Below are 18,684 nucleotides of genomic sequence, written 5' to 3' on the forward strand. Positions count from 1 at the left end.
TCCAGTTGTTCTTCGTATTCTTCTAGAATTCACTGTTCTTCCTGGAAGAGCATCCTGAAAGCGCTTATGCAGATCATAGGCGGCTCTTTGTATCTTATGCTTGTAATAATGACAAAATATCCTCAGTACATGATAGCTCATTTGCCCCTTGAAGTCAGCCAAAAAGGCTCCAATTTACTTTAATGATCTTTGGCTCAGACTCTGAATGTTGATTTACTAATGTCACACTAACAAACATCGCTTGAGTTTTGTGAAAAACAGCTGAAGGCTGTATATTTATGCTCCTTAACTTACTTTTCTCTTAAGACACATACATCCTTAAGTCAAGCCTAGTCCAAATTTACTGCTGTCAAAGAAAACCTGACAACAATAATGTTGTGTTAAAGCAGCTGCATTAAGGGAAGAATTTTTTAGCTATCGCAGTGTTCTGAAACTCAGACCTGCTATTTTAATAGGTTCTTGTACATACTATTTTGACTGAAGCATACTAAAAAGCTCTATCAACTAGCACTATCCCCTTTGGACTGGCACTGCTCACTGCTTCCATGCTCCTCTTCTTTAGAAGAAATATATCTGACCTATAGTTGTACTTCTAAATATGTTTTCAGGTAGCTCCTCTGCACATTACCAGACAGCCGCCTCAAGATACAGCCACCCATAATTCCTTAGAGGACCTTTAATGATGGCAACTCAAAGCAGACAGCAATTTTAAAGACTACTTAGTCTAAGACTTAATGGGTGAGTTAAAATGTGCATATTGCTGTCATGGGCTTTGAACTGTCTCTTTGGCAGAAAACAACGGGGGTATGTCAGAGTTTGTCTTCAGGAGCTCCCTCTAGCAATTTTGATGATGCTGCCTGTCATGAAATGGTCTGTTTCACCGCCTCTACAGGAGCAAATTCAGTGACAGGTTGCAGCAGTGACATAGGAATGAGCTCTTTTCCATCCTAACTTAAAAGCGGGACTTCGTATGCTAATCTACTTAATGAAAATACTGTGGTTTTGTCCATGCAGAGATGTGAGCAAATGAAAAGCAATTGAAAAATGTTCAAAAGCCATTCAGTTTCACTTTTATAATGTAACTCCTACAATGGTCTCTTCTAAAACATGAGGAAATATTTACTAAGAGAGACCTAATTTCAATTCAGAAGTGCACTTGATGCTTGTGATCAAATGTAAGCACATTAAAAAATACTTCTCAACTAGGATGCAAACATAAGTTTCTTTTTGTAAATCAGGCTCACAGTTTTGTGATAAGATTTCCTATTATGCCTTTGTCACTTTTATGAAGAATGCTTACTGTAAATTTAGGATATCATCATAACTTAACAATGACTGCCAAAGTTCTTTTTATAAGGAGTGACCTTGGTTTATATTCTTCTGCATATGTAGTGAATATTTTTTTTTAATCACTCTTGACGTTTATCTTCCTGTCAATGTGTATTAATGAAACTCTGCTATATCAAGGAGATTGTCATGGAGTTTCTGTTACAGGTATAAATTGAACAATTTACCCCTGTCTCTAGGTGGTACCCAGCACAGGGTTTTACTTATGTTACTTATATTCCTTCCTCAAGAAGAACTTTATTGGTAGTTGGTGACTTTAACAGAACATGTCAGGTGCAGGTGAAATACAGGGCTGTCACCCCCAACGAAACTGAGTTCTACAGCAGTATCAGGCATTTGGGTTGTATTCACTTTGTTAAGCAGTTTCTGTAGAGGGTCTACATCCTGAATCTGACAAAATAAAATACTAAAGGGAGAAGCATAAATGTTTGTGAAGTGTTGGAATGAAGTTTCAGCTGTCTTGAGCTGAACGAAGTTCCTAACAGATGAAAAACATTTTTGTTCACTTGAGATAACTGCAAGGCAGCCAAATGATTACATTCAAACTTTCCAAAGCTTGCAAAGATTTGCTTCTGAGTCAAAGCCAAACATCAGTAACTGCTGCCCAGAAGGGATATTGTTGTTTGGAAAGAGAGAGACAGCTATAACTGATCGCAATGCTGAGCCTGGAAATTCCATCTCAACCTTATCTTCAGCATCAGGCTTTTGCAGCGCTCTCACGAGCTCCACCACTGCTGAGGCAGCAATCCAGGAGCAGCAGGCCTACCTTTGTGATGCAACGGACCGCCCCAACAAAAAATGTGTTTAATCCCTACATGAAGAAGGAGGTAGTCTAGTAAGCAGGTAGCCTGGAGAACAGAAAGCAGTCGTCAGTGTTCCCTCTAAAAAACATACACACACTGCATAAAACTCAGCAACCGGTCTTTTTTTTGGTTTGAAACACCGTGTGGCCAAACGAGTTGTTATGTCAAAATTAAATACAGGTTAGCCTTTAACAAATGACTGTTAATAGTTGGGTATTAAAGGAGAATTTAGGCCTTCAATTCTTGGCCTACAGCTATTTATTTTTGTGCGTTGTGCTGCTAACGAGATTTCATCTGTTCTTTTAGAAACAGTTGCTCTTGGAGTCAGAACTAAACGTTCCAAGGAGCTGTCATAAATTAAAAAGAAACAGGTAGAATCTCTGCAGAAGCAAGTCAGCATAGGAAATGCCTTCAGAATAGTTTAGTATTGGACTGAGAGGAAATACTTATTCCAGGATACTCGTGGAGGATCAAAAATGACAGACATGCAATATTCAGTTCTTAACCTTACTTAAAGACACCAACATGTGTCTACCTAATCTTCCCCAGGAAGGCTTTCCTGAAGACCAGAACATAATCTGCCCTTCTCAAGCATCCTCCCATTTTGAACGGGAGAAGGAATTAACATTAGAAAACAGACCAAAAAAACCACTCCCACACTGAAAACAGTGCCTTTTCTGTGGTGCTTCTAGTATATATATGGATTTCACTTACCACCAACCAAAATATTCCTTTTCTAGGAGGAGGAGTGACTCTTCTAAAGGGCTAAGATGATTCTGGGCATCTGGAGTCCCTCCTTGCTGCCAGCTCTTCAGTTAAATACAGTTGCAGGCTCTCTGCTGTGTGTAGGGGGATAAAAAGCAGATGTCTTTCAAATCCTGTGTGAAGTTTCTGTAACTGTCATTTAAAAGAAAACACCTTTGACTTGTGCACCAGGCAAGTCTGGACTGAAACCACAGGGAGAGAGTAAATATGATCCTCCTGGTGTCATTTTTAGAGCCTCTTTTCTGTCCATAACTGCTCTTTAAATGTAAATAAACACTGTTCTCTTAATATGTGAATTTCTGCCCTAAGAACACTATTAGGGATTGCACAAATATTACCTCAGTGTATATTCAGACATTATTAAAACAAATTACTCTATTGCAGTACAGCTAAGGCCCATTCATTCATTCATAATGGTGGAGGACTGTGCAATGTCCCTGAGGTATGCCAGAAACAACCACTCTGTTGTAAGCTTACACACGGAGTTATTTAAAATTGATTTATTTTGTTAATATCGTATAATGGCTCCCAGGAGGAGATGAAAACAAACAGATCAGAGCTGATTATGCCTCCAGGTTATTCCCTGAGACAAGGCAGTAACTCTTGGGTCTAGAACTCGCAGCTACAGAAAGATACTGCTTTGTGCTTTGTGTGCTTTTTTCTCCCTGCATCCCTTTGAACCTCACAGTATTCATGTGCCTCAGGTCTTAAACCACCACAGGCCTGCATTGTACAGCTTGGCCCACGGTCTCCAGGTTGCCTGAACTGTACCTGGCAGAAGTCCAAGGGGTCTTGTAGACACAGCTATAGTTAGCTTTAAACCACCCATACAACTCCCCTGTTCTCGGGTTCCTCTAGTCTTGGGCCACCCATTGGCATGGGATAAAACTCTCCAAAGAAAAAATCTCCAGTAGCTGGGGATTCCCAGCAGACAGAGACAACCAGTTTGTCCCCCTTTTTATATTCTGTGCATTGAATACACAAAAGGCATGACCTAGAACACAAAGGTCTGATTGGCTTTGGCTCAGCTTAGAGATTCATGCCAGCTCGGAAATTTGGAGCCATGATCCAAGTTGGCTCCCAAGGGGAGTTTTTAGATCTAAATATGTCTCTCTTCCTCTCAAAATCATTGTTCATGTGTTGCATGTTCCTGACCCTCCATTTGTTTCCATTTTCCTGCCAGGTGCAGGTTTCTGTAGACTTTAATCTGCAGGTCAGTGGTATGACTGTACAGTAGCTTTCTCTTGCCGCAGGAGGGGTCATTGGTAACCGTGCTGCTGTGAGGCAGGGAGTAAACAGCCCATGAATTATTTTTGCAGGAACACAGCAAAATACTGGAAACAGGATAGGAGCAATGTGCTACGTCCTGTGCCCTCACACACTCTGAAGTCCTGTGAATGCTCTCAAACCAGATGCTATTCAGCCAGCTGAGTATGGCTCACTAGGGACAGTGGCTAAGAATGCCATTTACTGAGTAAGACTTACACCAGCTGCTATCACTACTGCCATAGTGCCTTCTGGCTGCAGTCACAGATGAAGAACCTACTCTAGTGGGAGCTGCTTTGCTCATATATAAGTGCACCACAAAGTGGTATGTATCATACCCAGCATTCCCCGTCCCAGCAAAGCTGTAAACGGCCCATCAGATCTTCACTCTAAACCTAAAATTCACACCTCAGAGCTACTTGACTGCTGATTATAACACAGCCCCAAAAGAGTAAATCCTTGGGACTTTGTTCCCTGGCTGTGCTTTCCTCTGCAAGCCATTTTTTAGATAGTCCCTGAGGAGCAGAAGTTGCCTGGCCTGAAGGATGGTAGATTGTTGAAAGCAAAGTAGCCCCCTATCTAAAAGAGAATCACAAGATTTTGCTTATATTCCTGGACCCCTGAGGCTTCAGCGGATAACAAGACCTTACTTAAATCCCTTGGCAACAATCTAGGGATCTATCCAATAAACAGTTATATTACTTCCAAATAAGATGAGGCCAGGACAAGGATACATTTCTGATTTCTTAATGCCTAGTTTAACTGTTGCTACTTTAATGATATGTTTGGACTTCAGATTTAGGCCTGATTCAAATCTCTGAGGGCCGAGCTTTCAAGGCCTAGTTGCCCATACATCTCTTGGGTAGCTGTATCAACCTTATGTATATTAGACTGGGTAAGACTGACAGAACTTTGACCCTGCAGTGTACTTATACCTGTGGCTGGCATTGGACATTTCTCTGGGAAGCTGGTAAAAAGTGTTTTTTCAACAGTTTTAGTGGCACTGGGGTTCATCATTTCATTACAGAGAGTAGGAATGAAACCTTCTGCAGTGCTGTCTCTTTAGAAAAGGGACAAGCTCTAGAAGTGACTCCACTCTCCACCATGAGTGCACTGCCTAGCTCGTATATGTTTAATCTATTGCCTCCAGTGTAGGATTAACACATCACATTATCACTCCAGTTGTTACCAGTAGTGATGGTAGTTTGGGAACCTGATCCTGTGCCATCATTTTCCAGCTTCTAGTGAACCAAAGGTGAATGTCACAGTATGTCTCTCATTAGTCTACAGAATGCCCCAATTTTCCCATTTTTGTGGGTTTTCATCTACCTTCTGTGATAGTCCCACTTCTTTCGTGTGGCCAGACACTAATGTCTCCACTTGATTCAGAAAAATCCTCCTGTGAGTGTGTGAACTGTAACTTGTAATGCTGCACTGTAAAGGTAGGCAAAATATTTCGGATGAAATCAGAACTTATTTTCTTCTTCATCCTAACGTATCTGTGCTCCAAATTGAACTCCCTTTGGGCGGATAGAAATGTGTTTCAAATAATTTATTTTAAGTCTACTTCTGCTTTGGAACTGGCAAGCAGTAAACTGTGATAGGAGCCTGACTATGAGAGCTGGGGACGCTTCTGAATGAGGCTTATTCAGAGAAGGCCCAGACAGCATCTGTACTCTTAAAAGCTGTTGGAGCATACTCTGAGATCTGCCCAGCCCTAGTTAGAGCCTTACAGTTTGTTTTAATTATGACCTTTCTTGCATGGGTGCAGGGACCCTGATGCACTATTGCAAACTCCTAATGCAGATGTGTCGTGCTGTGCTGACAATGGCTTCATTCTTTGGGCCTGTTACAAGATGGCTTTTTTTTTTTTAACTGACGGTTATAAAACTCACTGTGTTATTTAATTTGCAAGTTCCTTTTGAGGTGCACACAAGAAATGACGTAAAAAGGATTGAAAGTATATCTCTGGCATGAAGACTTGAAGTTATTTTCTACCACACTGTGCCTATTTTGTCTATACAGATTGTGAGCTCCACAAAGAAGAGGCTTTTATCCCTGGTTTTCGCTAGGATCTCTAAATTTGCAGTTAAATAATAGTGATGTTACATACATACATTTATAAATACATATAGTATATAAACACCACAAATCTGTTTTGTGAATATCAACTTTGGATTCTGGTTTTTTATTCAGAGCTTTTTATCAAGGCCATCCTTTGGTAAAATTTAAAAGCGCATGAAATTTCCAATAAATGACAAACCACAGAAAAATAATGGAGCAGGGATATGGACAGAAAGGATGAGCAAATAATGAAGTTTATATGTGGAGTATGGGTCAGATTTCAAAAGCAAGTGGAATAAACTTAAGCAAAACAGCATGTATGCCAAATTGGAATCAGCTATAATATTATGAGAAATCTGTGTACCTCCTATTGTAAATATTTATACTTTTGAATTTCCTTAGTATACTGCCAGATACGATTCCCCGAAGAATATTATTTTCTTGTTTTAGGTTTTAGCTAATCTGCCCTTCAATTCTCCTGTGAGATCAAATTCTCACATTACTGAGACATGGGGTTTTTGTGTTGCAGATCAAGGGGGAATACAATTCGTGCATGCATTACAGCATCATCTATTAATGCCTAGCAGACTATAGTGACTAAAATTTGACTTCATAGAGTATTAAAATCTGAATATGATGCCAGAAAAAGTGCCATAAACCTCTCTGGAATTGAAATCCACTACTTACCCTCACAGAAGTAACTTCTGCGCAGTCTTCCCTATCCTACCTTGCTGCTCGTACTCAACACAACTTCAAAGGGAGAACTTCATGAACCCAAAGATCGGGGGATTACTAGTAGGGGAATTATTCCATTCAAATTAGCATATAACTTCCTGTTTTGTCTCAATGTACCTGCAATTATTAGATCACTGACAATATGCAGTCTATTGATCGGTCTTGCTCAAGCTGATGGGACAGACCCTGAATTCTGTCCTACCAGTCTAATCCTGAGTTGTTGTGTATCTGTAGTTAATTCCTGTCCTGTCTTTCATGCCTTAAATTCCATCTGCTGCCTACTTTCACCACTCCACAGCAGGAACACAGTGAGGCTTACATACCTTTGACTCCACTGCCTTCATGCCTGCCCAAGAAAATTCCTCATAACAACTTAGGTTGTTATTTTTGCTTTGAGTTTTTAAATGGAAAACGCACTATTAACTTCAATGGCATAAGATTTAGCATTTGTTTCTGCAGGATGTTGCAACGGAAATGGAAACTATCAGCGAAGAGCGTATCAGCTTGCAGAGTTAGTAATTTAAGGTGAGCTTTCTCAATGTACTCATGTATCTCACACCCTTTTTGAAAATCTTAACTTTGATCCAGGAAGGTGTAACTGGGCATTAAAGTACTGAACATGCTGCCACAATTGCACGTGCTTTCCAACATCACTGATCACATCCTGTTCTTGTCGTGTTTGGTGTGTCTGTTTAACTTGTAAGTTCTTTAGGTCAAGGACTGTCTACAGCTCCCTGTTTGTATAGCGATTACTAAATCTTTGTCCATCTTGATTAGTCCCTAGATATTACAATAATAAACAAGAGTAATAACAAAGCAGCTAGGAACCTTCTGTCACCTCAGGTTTGAGCCAGCACCATAAAGGCAAGGCCTCATTATCCCTTGTGCCATTCATTCAGTCCTTTGAAGCAAGTTCTTTAACAGCACAAGTAATTTCCCACCTCCTCCTTCCCAGAAGCTCCACACCCTTTTTCTTTATGCCATTAAAAAGCAGGTGAGAGAAATACCTCAAAAGCTCTTGGGAAGAATTTGTCTCCTGAGCCCCTCCAGGTCCTGACAACAACACAGAAACAGAAAAGTAAGTAAAAAAAAAAAAAAAAAAAAGGAGTTTCTAGTTTGGCAAAACAGTTTTGATCAAAACAGCTCCAATTTGCAGGGATTAGATTTGGTCTACTGTCCTGCAGAGATAAGAATTGGACAGTGGCTCTTTATGATTTCACAGCCCTCTGCGTAGGCTGCCAAAGTAAGTGTGTTTTGGATGAAAGTCTGAAAAGGGGGGAAAAAAGAGCTGGCATCAAAAAAACTTTTGGTGTCCACCTCCAGCCCTAATAGTTTTCTTTTAATCTTTAGCCATGGCATGGGAAATACAATCCTCCTACATTAAAGCAATCAAGTGATCATATGTTGGACTGTATGTGACTTGAGATTTGCCCCCTTTATGGGATGAATAAGGTTCATGGAATCTGGTTATAAGCTGAAAAGTCACCATTGAAATTTTTATTAACTTTCCCTCCTTTTTACCCCACAAAAGTAACCTGTTCCTTTCTAGAATTTTTTTTCATCTTTTGATGACATGTGTGGAGCAAGGAGGGCATATATCTACCTGGAATAACATCTAAGAATTCTTCCAAGTTATCCTGCTGTATTTTAGTTCCTGAGAGCTCTCTTCCACTGTCATGTGGTCATCTAAGTGGTTTTATGTGTCCTGTTGTATGGTTACAAATATAAATTATAGAAAGGAAAGAAAATGTTTACTTTCAGCTGGTGCAATAGAGCTTGAAATGGTAAATGAAAGCAGATGACAGACAACCAAAGTCTCAATACTATACATTGTTTTTGCAGTTTTTTTCCTAGTTTCTTCCAAATCCACCCTCCCACCCCCACATACACGTGGCAGCATTTGTAGATTTTTCAGCCTTGAGAGTGTTAGCAGCTGAGTCTTGTGTAACCCTTCTGCTTCAGGGCATGAACTCCTCAGCTTGTCCAGCTAAACCACTGCTGGGCACTGGGCAGTGTGAAGTGAGGAGACCACGGGAAAACAAACAAGCAAACAAGAACCAGGGTTCTGTGGAAAGCTTTTCCTAATAAACAGACAAAACCAGTGATTCATTTGGTGATAGGTGACATCTTAAATCAGATATCAAATGACATCTGAATTTTGTCCCTTAAAAACTCAGTATTATTCTCTGTAAGGATGTTACACACACTTCTGTGACATGGTGATTTGCACGAGGGGTGAAGGACAGCTTGCCCATCTAAACTCAATCAGGCAGTTTCAGTTTGATGTCACAATTTTCACTTTCTATTCTGTAACTCTTAAACAAATTTGCAGTTTTCACAGCGTTCTGTGCTCAGGCTCCGAGGTGGCTGCACTTTGATGATAAAAGTAATACTTAGTTTTTACACAGTATCTATCATAAGGAGAAGACCATGCACTTCATAGAGTAGGTCAGTATCATTACCCTAATTTATCTAAGGAAACAGTGAGGTTCCTAAAGGTGAAGAAATTTGCCCATGTTTATTAAAGTATTGCTAGCTTTTTTTTAAAGAGGATTAGAAGGTGCTAACTTTTACGATGATTTTTCCTTGCTCTTGCGGTTGATCTGTCCTGAATTTTGAATAGGCAAAATGTGGGTCTTGGTGATTGCATGGAAATCACTGAATCCTTCTTTCCCTTCATATTCTTGTCTACTTAAAATATGGATGATGTTTTGTTTTTTATTTTAAAATATTAATGATAATTCAGAGGGGATTAATAAAGTTAAATTTATAAGTAATGATGAAATGCTGTAAGATTTTTGGCTAGGAAGTGTTTACTGACAGGCAAAGCAATATTATTATTATTCTGCTACAGTATTCTGGACTGCTCTTGAAATACTGATGGTAAGCCCAGAGAGCCATGGCTGCCTGCTTACATCAACCTCATTGGATCAACGAGATAAAGAGAGCTATTTAAAAAACCAAGACTTTTCTCTCACCTCCCATGCTGCTCTGCTGTAGCACTGGCAGCTCCTACGTTTGCAGCATCATTTTGGATATTCCCTACATACGATTCACCTTGATAGCAGATTTGTAATGTGCTGAGTTGCTTTGCTGCAGTGGGGATCCTGGAGCTGAACTGCGTTCAGTTTTGGGCCCCTCACTCCAAAAAGGCCATTGAAGGACTCGAGCGTGTCCAGAGAAGGGCAACGGAGCTGGTGCAGGGTCTGGAGCACAGGTCTGATGGGGAGCGGCTGAGGGAACTGGGTGGGTTTAGTCTGGAGAAGAGGAGGCTGAGGGGAGACCTCATGGCCCTCTCCAACTCCCTGAAAGGAGGGTGCAGAGAGGGGGGATGAGTCTCTTTAACCAAGTAATGAGCGATAAGACAAGAGGTAATAGCCTCAAGTTCCACCAGGGAAGGTTTAGACTGGCTCTTAGGAAGTATTTCTTTACAGAACGGGTAGTCAGGCGTTGGAATGGGCTGCCCAGGGCAGGGGGGGAGTCCCCATCCCTGGAGGTGTTTAAGAGTAGGGTCAACATAGCACTTAGGGATATGGTGTAGTTGGGATCTGTCAGTGCTGGGTTAACGGTTGGACTAGATGGTCTTCAAGGTCCTTTCCAACCTAGGTGATTCTGTGATTCTGTGAGCTGCAGCCAGTGGTAAATACTCCCAAAAAGCATGTTCCTACAGTCATTTATCTATAAGCCACCATCATGTAATGTCTCCTAAAGTTCCTCCTGCAGATCTATGTTGGTCCTACCAGCAACAGGACTAGCTAGCCCGGATGTCCCTGTTCTTTGCTGGGACCTCACACCCACCTACTTCCCTTTCCTGAAACCAAGGAGCATGATGGATCACACAAGTCCATGCCCAGACAACTGTTTGTTTTATGTTTGATAACCAGCGTTTCCCATCATACAGCCTAGTGTGCACATCTTCAGACCCTTGCAATGTATCTGTAATGTGACTTCATACAGAAGCCTTATTTTGACAGTGTTCAACATTTTCATCAGCATTTCAGTATTGAGACGTCTGGGTGCTTGCAGAGAAGTGGAAATGGAGAAAAAAGGCAGAGATGGGTGGGTTGAACTGAGGATGGGAAGTGGTTGCTCACCAGAAATGTGAAGGGGATTAAGGTGTGTGGCTGTGATGGGATGCAAACTTTTAAACAGTATTTGGTCCCTGGTTCTCACTGTGAGAGAGCCATAAAGGTCTAGGGGAAGGGGCGAAGGGTTGGTGAAATAAATGTTCCTGACAGATGTGTATGCCTATGTTTCCCTGTGACCAGAAATTCTTAGCCATGTTTCATAGGGTTTTCTCAAGAAAGAAAGGCCCCACATAGCAGAGTGGCAATACACAGGTCCTACATGTAAAAGGCAAGGCCAGCATCAATCCTCCTTAGTTTACAAGCCCCTCTCCAGCTTAGTCCTTCATGGAAGCAGAAAGTGTGGCCACTGCATGCTTTCTCCATTATGTTTTCCATCAGGTTTTGATCACTCTTACCCACTGGGCTGGTATGCAATGATCTCTCACCCATTTCCCATTCCTCTCCCCAAATTGAAAGATGGAGATGAAGCTTGATATCAACTCCCATGTGATGCCAATGGCTTTGGTAAAAGGATCCCACCTTGTCAAGAGCTGTGTAATTTTCTGGGTTATAGGTGGGTGGCATACAAGGGAGAAGAGTAGGAAATTTGGACAAAGCTGACTTCAGATGTTTAATTTGTCTAGAATATAAGGACTAATTTTCGGAACAGAGCAACCACTGGAGCAGATGGTATTCTGCTCTGCTGCTGTCCGTACTGAGGCCAGGGGTCTGTGGAAGCAGGCGGATGGGCTTTACTGAAGGCATGGGACCTCTCCTAAGGCTTCTACTGAAAATCTGTGGTTTTGGTCCTAGCTAGCCCGCACATCCCTGTCCTCTGCTGACTCTCTGCTGGGACCTCACACACACCTACTTCCTGTCTTGAAACAGCAGCCCGGGAGGTATGGAAACAGTGAGGGCTGCAGGAGGCAGCTGCTCTGTGGACCCCAGATTTTGATTCCTATAATAAAGAGAAGAATGAGCCTTCCCACTGATAAGGTGGAGTGCTGGAAGAGGAACTCCTGTCCCTAACTGCAGTCCCTTGAATTCTCATTAATCACTCCTTCATCATCTTCCCAATTTGCCTTTTACTACCCCAGCCCTAGATATTCCACTGGCTTTTCCCTATCCTCTTCTCCATAACTTCAGAACCTACTTATCATTACACATTTGAGCATTGCGTATACCGTGGAGATATCTCCAACAATTTCTGAATGACCTTCTTTGTACATAGTATGTTATTTTTGTTGATTTTCCTTAGAATTTCCTTATTGATGATGTCGTGCATGGGAAAATGCCTTTTTTTTGTGAGAGCGTCCTGCCGCAAATGAAGCTCTGCATGTAAGAAAGGAAGTCACTAGAATCCCTAATGCTTCTAATCCCTAACTAATGCTTCTCCTATGGCAGTGTTTTTATAGGGTGAGGTGAAACTGTCATCTAGTGGTCATAGTAGGTGTTTCTGAATTACCACTCATTGGGAATGTTTCTTATTCCTGGGATGTATCACCTGCAAATACTAAGCTAAAAATATATATATATTTATCTGAGAGGCTTTGAGGTAAAGGGAAAAACCCAGAATCTTTGATGAAGAATAAAAAAATTATAACTTTGTGCAGCAGGGCTGTGAACTCCCTTTTTCTTCTTTCTCCCACAATTTAGCACAGTGACATATCACCTTCTGCCTTACTGAATAGCTGTGGGAGGCTGACGATCGAGATAGCTGCAGCTAAAATAGGGCATCAAAAGAACTTCTCTTGTTAGGTATCCTACTACAATGACTTTACACGTCAGCCTTAATTTCAAATTTCCCCTTAAAATAGTAGAACACTTCACCCTAACTCATCCTAGAAGGTCAAGTTTTGTTACAGCGTCAGTGCAATGTCAGTGTTTTCAGTTGGACAAGCACAGGTTGTAAGGGAGAACAGCCTTCAGCCTAAAGGTGTAGGTCTGTTGTGCATTGACTTCAGCAAGTTGTAGTAAACATGCAGAGATATATCAAGAAACAACAGGCACCATGAGTGGGCACAGCCTCAGGCTTCTAGATGTTTGAGTACAGACCTCTTTATATAAAAGCTACTCTGCAGCAATTATATTGATACTGTCAGAAGAGAGCTGACTACGTGCATCTTCTCACTGCGGGCTTGTTAATGTATTAGTGTTTTGCAGCTGACTGATTGGTGAAGCTAATACTAACACCGAGACAATAATGACTGGAGTTCAGCAAATAAATGTGAAAAACAGTGTGACTGGTACACAGTGCAATAAGAATATGCTCTTACAAAGAGGAAAACTGGCAGAGCGAAGCGCAGAGTTTGATGATTCAAGCTAGAATATTGCTGCATGGCATTAGCACCTGCATCTCGTATCTGTGATACTGTGGACAGAAGCAGGTGTGAGCCTCAGCTTTTTGTATGGAGAGAATCATGTGTACTGATCAGTGAGGAAGCTTTTATGCAAGCAAGATCTCCTGGAGCAAATTGGCTAATGTAAGTCATAATGCTTGGCAAACAAGCTTCCCATCCAGCTCAGTTTGCAGATTCTGTGTATTATTTGTATTTTGGATTAGGATCCCTTTATTCAAGGTGCTTGCAAACCCAGAACCTCAAGATAGCATCCACCTTGTGATGTCTACAGTTTTAAGCATATATTGAGGGGCAATTCTAACAGAGGCAGATGATGGAGACCATAAGGGAATTACAAGATAATCTCATCTGTGTAATTAGCAGTAATTCCAGTATGCCCACACCCTAAAAATGTAATTTTTATTGAATATGTGTCATTTCAAAAGTGAAGCAAAGACTGAAGAAAAATAACGAGGTACTTTTCTGGATGTTTATGCAGTTTCCTAACCGAGGAGTGTCTCATCTGAGGTAAATGACAAAAAGCACAAGGTGAATTATTTTTAAACTTAACACATGGTCAAAGATAGCTGGCATCTTTAGTCCATCAGATAGAAAGGATTTCCCAATAGTGAATGCAAGGGAGAACAGGTTAGGCTATGGAAACCTTTCTTACATATTCACTAGTAAAATATAATCAGTAGTGAAAATTCTTTGCTTAGGATTTTCTGTGAATAGGTTGTGGTCTGACTGCGTAGCTTCTTTCTGTTCAAATATATTTTTTGAGCTTGCTTTCTAGTTATGACTAAATGCATTGAACACTTTTCTTTCCCTACCACTTAAATATGCATCAGTTTTTACTCTGCTTATAAAGATTTTAGATTGATTGTCATTTCTTCCAATAAATGTTTTTTGAAAACCATTTCTTTAGCATCCCCTTGCCAATACACTAATTGTCTGGATTTGTATAAGGAAATACACTCATTCTCTAGATTTGTATGAGGAAGTCCCTGCTACATCTAGACGTAGGTGGCTATGTCAATGCTTATGTGAAAGTCATCCAGCTCTAATGTGGAAACTTAAATTTTTATTCCAGTAAGATGACAATAGAAGATACTGAAGTCATTTTACTTCATAATGGGAAGTAAGCTGAGCAGAACTACAGAGCAGTCACATGTTGAGCCAGAAGGTCTGTGATGGACAGCAGGGTTACAAACTAGACTATAAGTAGTAAACCACAAATACGAGTAAGTGATACTGGTAGGAGAATGTAGTTGTATGTTCTGAAACCTGTTGGGATGCAGAGACAGGGTAATATCTGAAACACCACTTTTAATGGATTCTTTTGTTAGGAGAGCTGTTTGAAGCAGGTAAGTGGTGATATAATTCTGCTAAAAATTGCAATTTAATAAAATCTTATGTGTTGCTGTAATGGGTGGTGAAGGGCTTGGCTTTGTTCCCATGAAATAATTTCTGGTTAGAGAGGCCCAAGAACTGATGTATGTACAGAAGCTATGTTCAGTCTCAGGATTTGTAGTGTGTCCATTTTTTAGTAGTGCCAGTGCCATCTCAGTCTGAAGGAGTCCTGCTGCTCTTCAGCTGCTCTGTGGATGCACAACAGCACAGAATCTGCTGACTTGCTGTGCAATGTGAGCTCAGCACCCAGGACTCTCTATAGTCATAAAATAACCATGATTATTAACTGCCTGATTAGAGCAGGAATGGGTGTGTGAAGATAAAATATAGCAGTAAAGGTGAGGAATACAAATTAGCAAAATTAAATGTTGCAGCAAAGAGATAGCATTGGTAAATGTGGTTAAAGCCAAAACCTTTCTTTATGGGAGGAGCTGAAAAGCTGCTGACTTTCTTCCTGTGACTTTGCAACATGCTGGGGAGTTGAGAGGGCAGGCTTGCCTGACCGCCACGAGACAGTCAACACAGCACTTCTGCGTGGAGGATGGCTGCAGCACAATAGCACCATGCAAAGAGAAGTGGCACGTACCCTGATGGAGAAAAAGGAGTGCAGGAAGGGACTTTCTGCTCTAGACCTTCTGTGCTGCTAGGGACGAAGAGCATATTTGTATATGTGTGTATACATAAGACTCTTAACTCATATTATTTATTACAGTCACAAACTAAAATCCTGTTTTCTGCCCATAGGAGGCCTGAATGTGGAACAAAGCAGGGGATGAAGGAAATAATCAAACAATTAACAACTTAGCAATGTCCAGGTCTGGCACATACAAGATTTAGTTCAGTGTAATAGGCCTGTAAAGGATCATAAAACCCTACAGCTAGACAGCAGGTTAACAGATATTATAATTCTGTAAATATAATAAATATAAACTTGCAAGAGCTACATATAAACTTCAAGAGGTGCTGTCTCATAGGATGAACCCCACTTTATGAACACTGAACAACATAAATTACTTTCAGTCCACAGAAAAAAGTCTAAGAAGTGATGGCACACTGGTTTTGGATGGAAAGAAAGATCATTGGACAGTATTACACCAACTTTAAGTGGGGAATTTCAGAGGGTTATGACTGAGTTGACTGGCGCTCTTCCTTGGTAATTCACTGGAAATGGAGGTTCCTTTAAAACTTGTTTGTAGCTGATTGATATTCAGCTTTGATCCATTCTAAAATGACCTACAGAAACAGAAAAGCATGCAGAGAGCACCCGGAGAAAAGTTTCTGTTTCATAGCTGCTAGAATGAGAATAAATAACCATTTGTATCAGTTTACACAACTAATAGATTTAGGAACTGCAATCAGTTTAGGAGTCTGTTTTCCAAGCACCGGGTCATAGCCTGTGGGAGGCTATCTCCAAAGAAAGCTCTAGCAATGTGGGGCAAAGAAATTTCTATAGTCTAAAGGAAAAATCTAGTTCTTCTGATCCTACAATCAGACCGAGTACCCAGTCAGTCTTTTAAAATATTGAAATAAGAGGTAGTAAACACAGGTTTACACATGGGTTTCTTTACTCTTACTGTAAAGCCAGTTTGTACTTTAGCTAGTAAGGCATCAATCCAAAAAGTTTAAGGACTGCTAGTATATAGAGGACAATTTATTTGTCTTATTCCCAAAGGATATTTTGGGAAGGTGAGAAGTCACCTCAACATGAGACACATGAAGATATATAAGCTAATTTACATACAGAAAAGTGAACTTGCAAGTATATTTAAAAGAACATCAATAAAATATTTAGACATATCAATGAAAAAATCTTCAGTTGTGGTAGTTAAAATAAATATGACTAGAATTAGCAAGCATTTTATCCTTTTTGGACGTTATTGCACAGTGATAGAAGATGTATTTGAACTTGTTTCATTTTGGGAAATACTTGATGTTTGTGTAACATAATTCTTTTACGGTATCGTAATGCTGATACTCTTAAGAAAGAGGACGATACCATATCTTCAGAGAAACTTATGGAAAAGTAATCATAACAATAATCTGAAACACAGAATGAACACATTTAGCGGAAATACTGAATATGAACCTAACAAGTAAATCACTCATGCTAGTGAAGTCTGTTTCTTAGTGGTTGACCTTCTAAAGTCATCACTCATTTCCATTTTCAGAACTGGGGTATTCAAGGTCCTCCCTACCAATATCTTCCACCATTGGAGCTATTCCGTGATGATCAGTACTCAGGCCGTATGTTAGTAATTAGTGAATTGGAAAAAAGTGGCTGTTGGTTGAAGAGTGTTTCATTTTAGTTCAGACCTAACACTTCTCCCCTCTCCCAAAGGTGTGCAACATAGTGTCAAGTGCATCAAAGTAATGCCTAGAAGTGACTGCCAAAACTAGGGTCTCCAGGGCAAGAACAGCAAAGGGAAGACTGATCACAACAGCTTTTCCAGGAAAAACTATGGCATGGGGTCAGTCACATTCTCCCAAAGGAATAACAGGAAAACTCTTTCCTTTCCCAAGGAAGAAGGCAAAACAGGGAAAAAAGAGAACTATAGAGACTCATCAGCAAGCACAGGTGTTTGAACAGACCTAGTGAGCTATGTTGCCCCCAAATCTGAAGCAATCCTCTGAGAAGTCTTTCATAAAGTGTCTCTCTCCCTCTCCAGTGTCGTTGAATCATTCAAGTTGCTGGTGACAGTCCTTGTGGAAGATTCTGCCCTGCTGTCAGATCAGACACTGAGTTGTAAATTATGTTTTCCTTCTGGACATAAGTAGTATAAGGTTCCACTTCCATTGTGTCATCCTAGAGAAACAAAACCAAAACCTGTAAATATAAGGAGTAGTTTAGTTTGGCAAGACTCTGCAAGCCTTTTGTCTGAACTGAAGAATGTAACTGGGAAATAGTGAAATAGTGCTCCTGTATTTATTCCTCTTGGACTCAAAAAAAAAAAAAAAAAAAATCTATTGCTTTTTCTACCAAAGAACCTGTATTGCTGTTTCTGTCAAAGGTTTGAGGGTAAAGCTGAGGTATTGGTTCACCTGCGTCCTTTTCCTTCTCTTCTACCTCACTTATTTTGGGCAGAAAAAAATTTTATTAGGGTCTAATTCTCTAGAGAGAGCAAATAACATGTTAGAGTCTTGACCATGATTGATTCCTCCATCAATCTACAATTTCTGTCTACAGACATGCCAATGAAAATCATGTGATGTGACAGCAAGAACAGTGGTACTTAACCCATTATTTTGCATTAATGCAACTGCGTCTGTCAGCAACAGCCGGGAGGTAGGGCAGCAGAACAGGAGGAATAATAATAACTACAACGGACTAAGTCTTTTCCAAAACCGAAATTGATGCACCTTTTTAAGTGGATAACAAAATTTGAGCCTAGTGTCTACTGTAGGTGCACAGATATTCACAATATAGATGTAACACATCTTGCCTGCATAGATGTGCTGTTATTTATACTTGGTAGCAGAGAACAGAGACACAGAGCTGATGAGTGAATCACCCAGCTACACGGGAAGCTTGGAACAGCATGGGGGATTCAAGAATACCTCCCAGCTTGCAACTCAGCACTCCTTCCATTGTTTTATAAAATGTTTTGTCTTGAGTATGGTTGGTTCTTTGATTGTGGATTGACCATACAAGATCAAGAGTGGCCTTCAACACTTGCACGTTATCATTCTGGACACCAAGAGGGATATTCTTTTTTTGCCCATGTCTGCTAATTTTTTTGTTTATTCCTCTTGTTTACTAATAGCTTTCTTAATATTCCCCAACCCACGATATTGCCCCCCTTCCTGAGTACTGTTTGTACAGCAGTTGTGGTCAGTGTATCTGATATGACCATAGAGATGTGGTGGGACTCAATCCTTGCTAAGATA

The 18,684-nt window shown here is 40.5% G+C and overlaps 1 protein-coding gene across 5 annotated transcripts in view; it reads right to left on the reverse strand.

The window, feature by feature from the left end:
- Positions 1–2,062: 2,062 nt before the first annotated feature.
- LOC141935936 (cell surface glycoprotein CD200 receptor 1-A-like) overlaps positions 2,063–18,684 on the reverse strand; it is a 35,799-nt gene continuing 19,177 nt past the window's right edge. The window contains exons 6-9 of one of the 5 annotated variants that reach the window (XR_012626658.1): positions 17,389–17,602; positions 7,988–8,033; positions 2,865–2,989; positions 2,063–2,195 (exon numbers count right to left, since the gene is read on the reverse strand). Coding sequence is in view for 2 of the 5 variants with exons in the window: in XM_074852621.1 (XP_074708722.1) it covers positions 17,480–17,602 (123 nt within the window). In the remaining 3 variants the exon portion in view is untranslated. Of the gene's footprint in view, positions 2,196–2,864; positions 2,990–7,987; positions 8,034–16,429; positions 17,624–18,684 lie in introns of those variants that run through there. The other 4 variants (XR_012626662.1, XR_012626660.1, XM_074852621.1 and 1 more) reach the window with 4 other exon arrangements.

The sequence above is a fragment of the Strix uralensis genome, chromosome 2, assembly GCF_047716275.1.
Source record: "Strix uralensis isolate ZFMK-TIS-50842 chromosome 2, bStrUra1, whole genome shotgun sequence".
Classification (NCBI taxonomy): Eukaryota; Metazoa; Chordata; class Aves; order Strigiformes; family Strigidae; genus Strix; species Strix uralensis.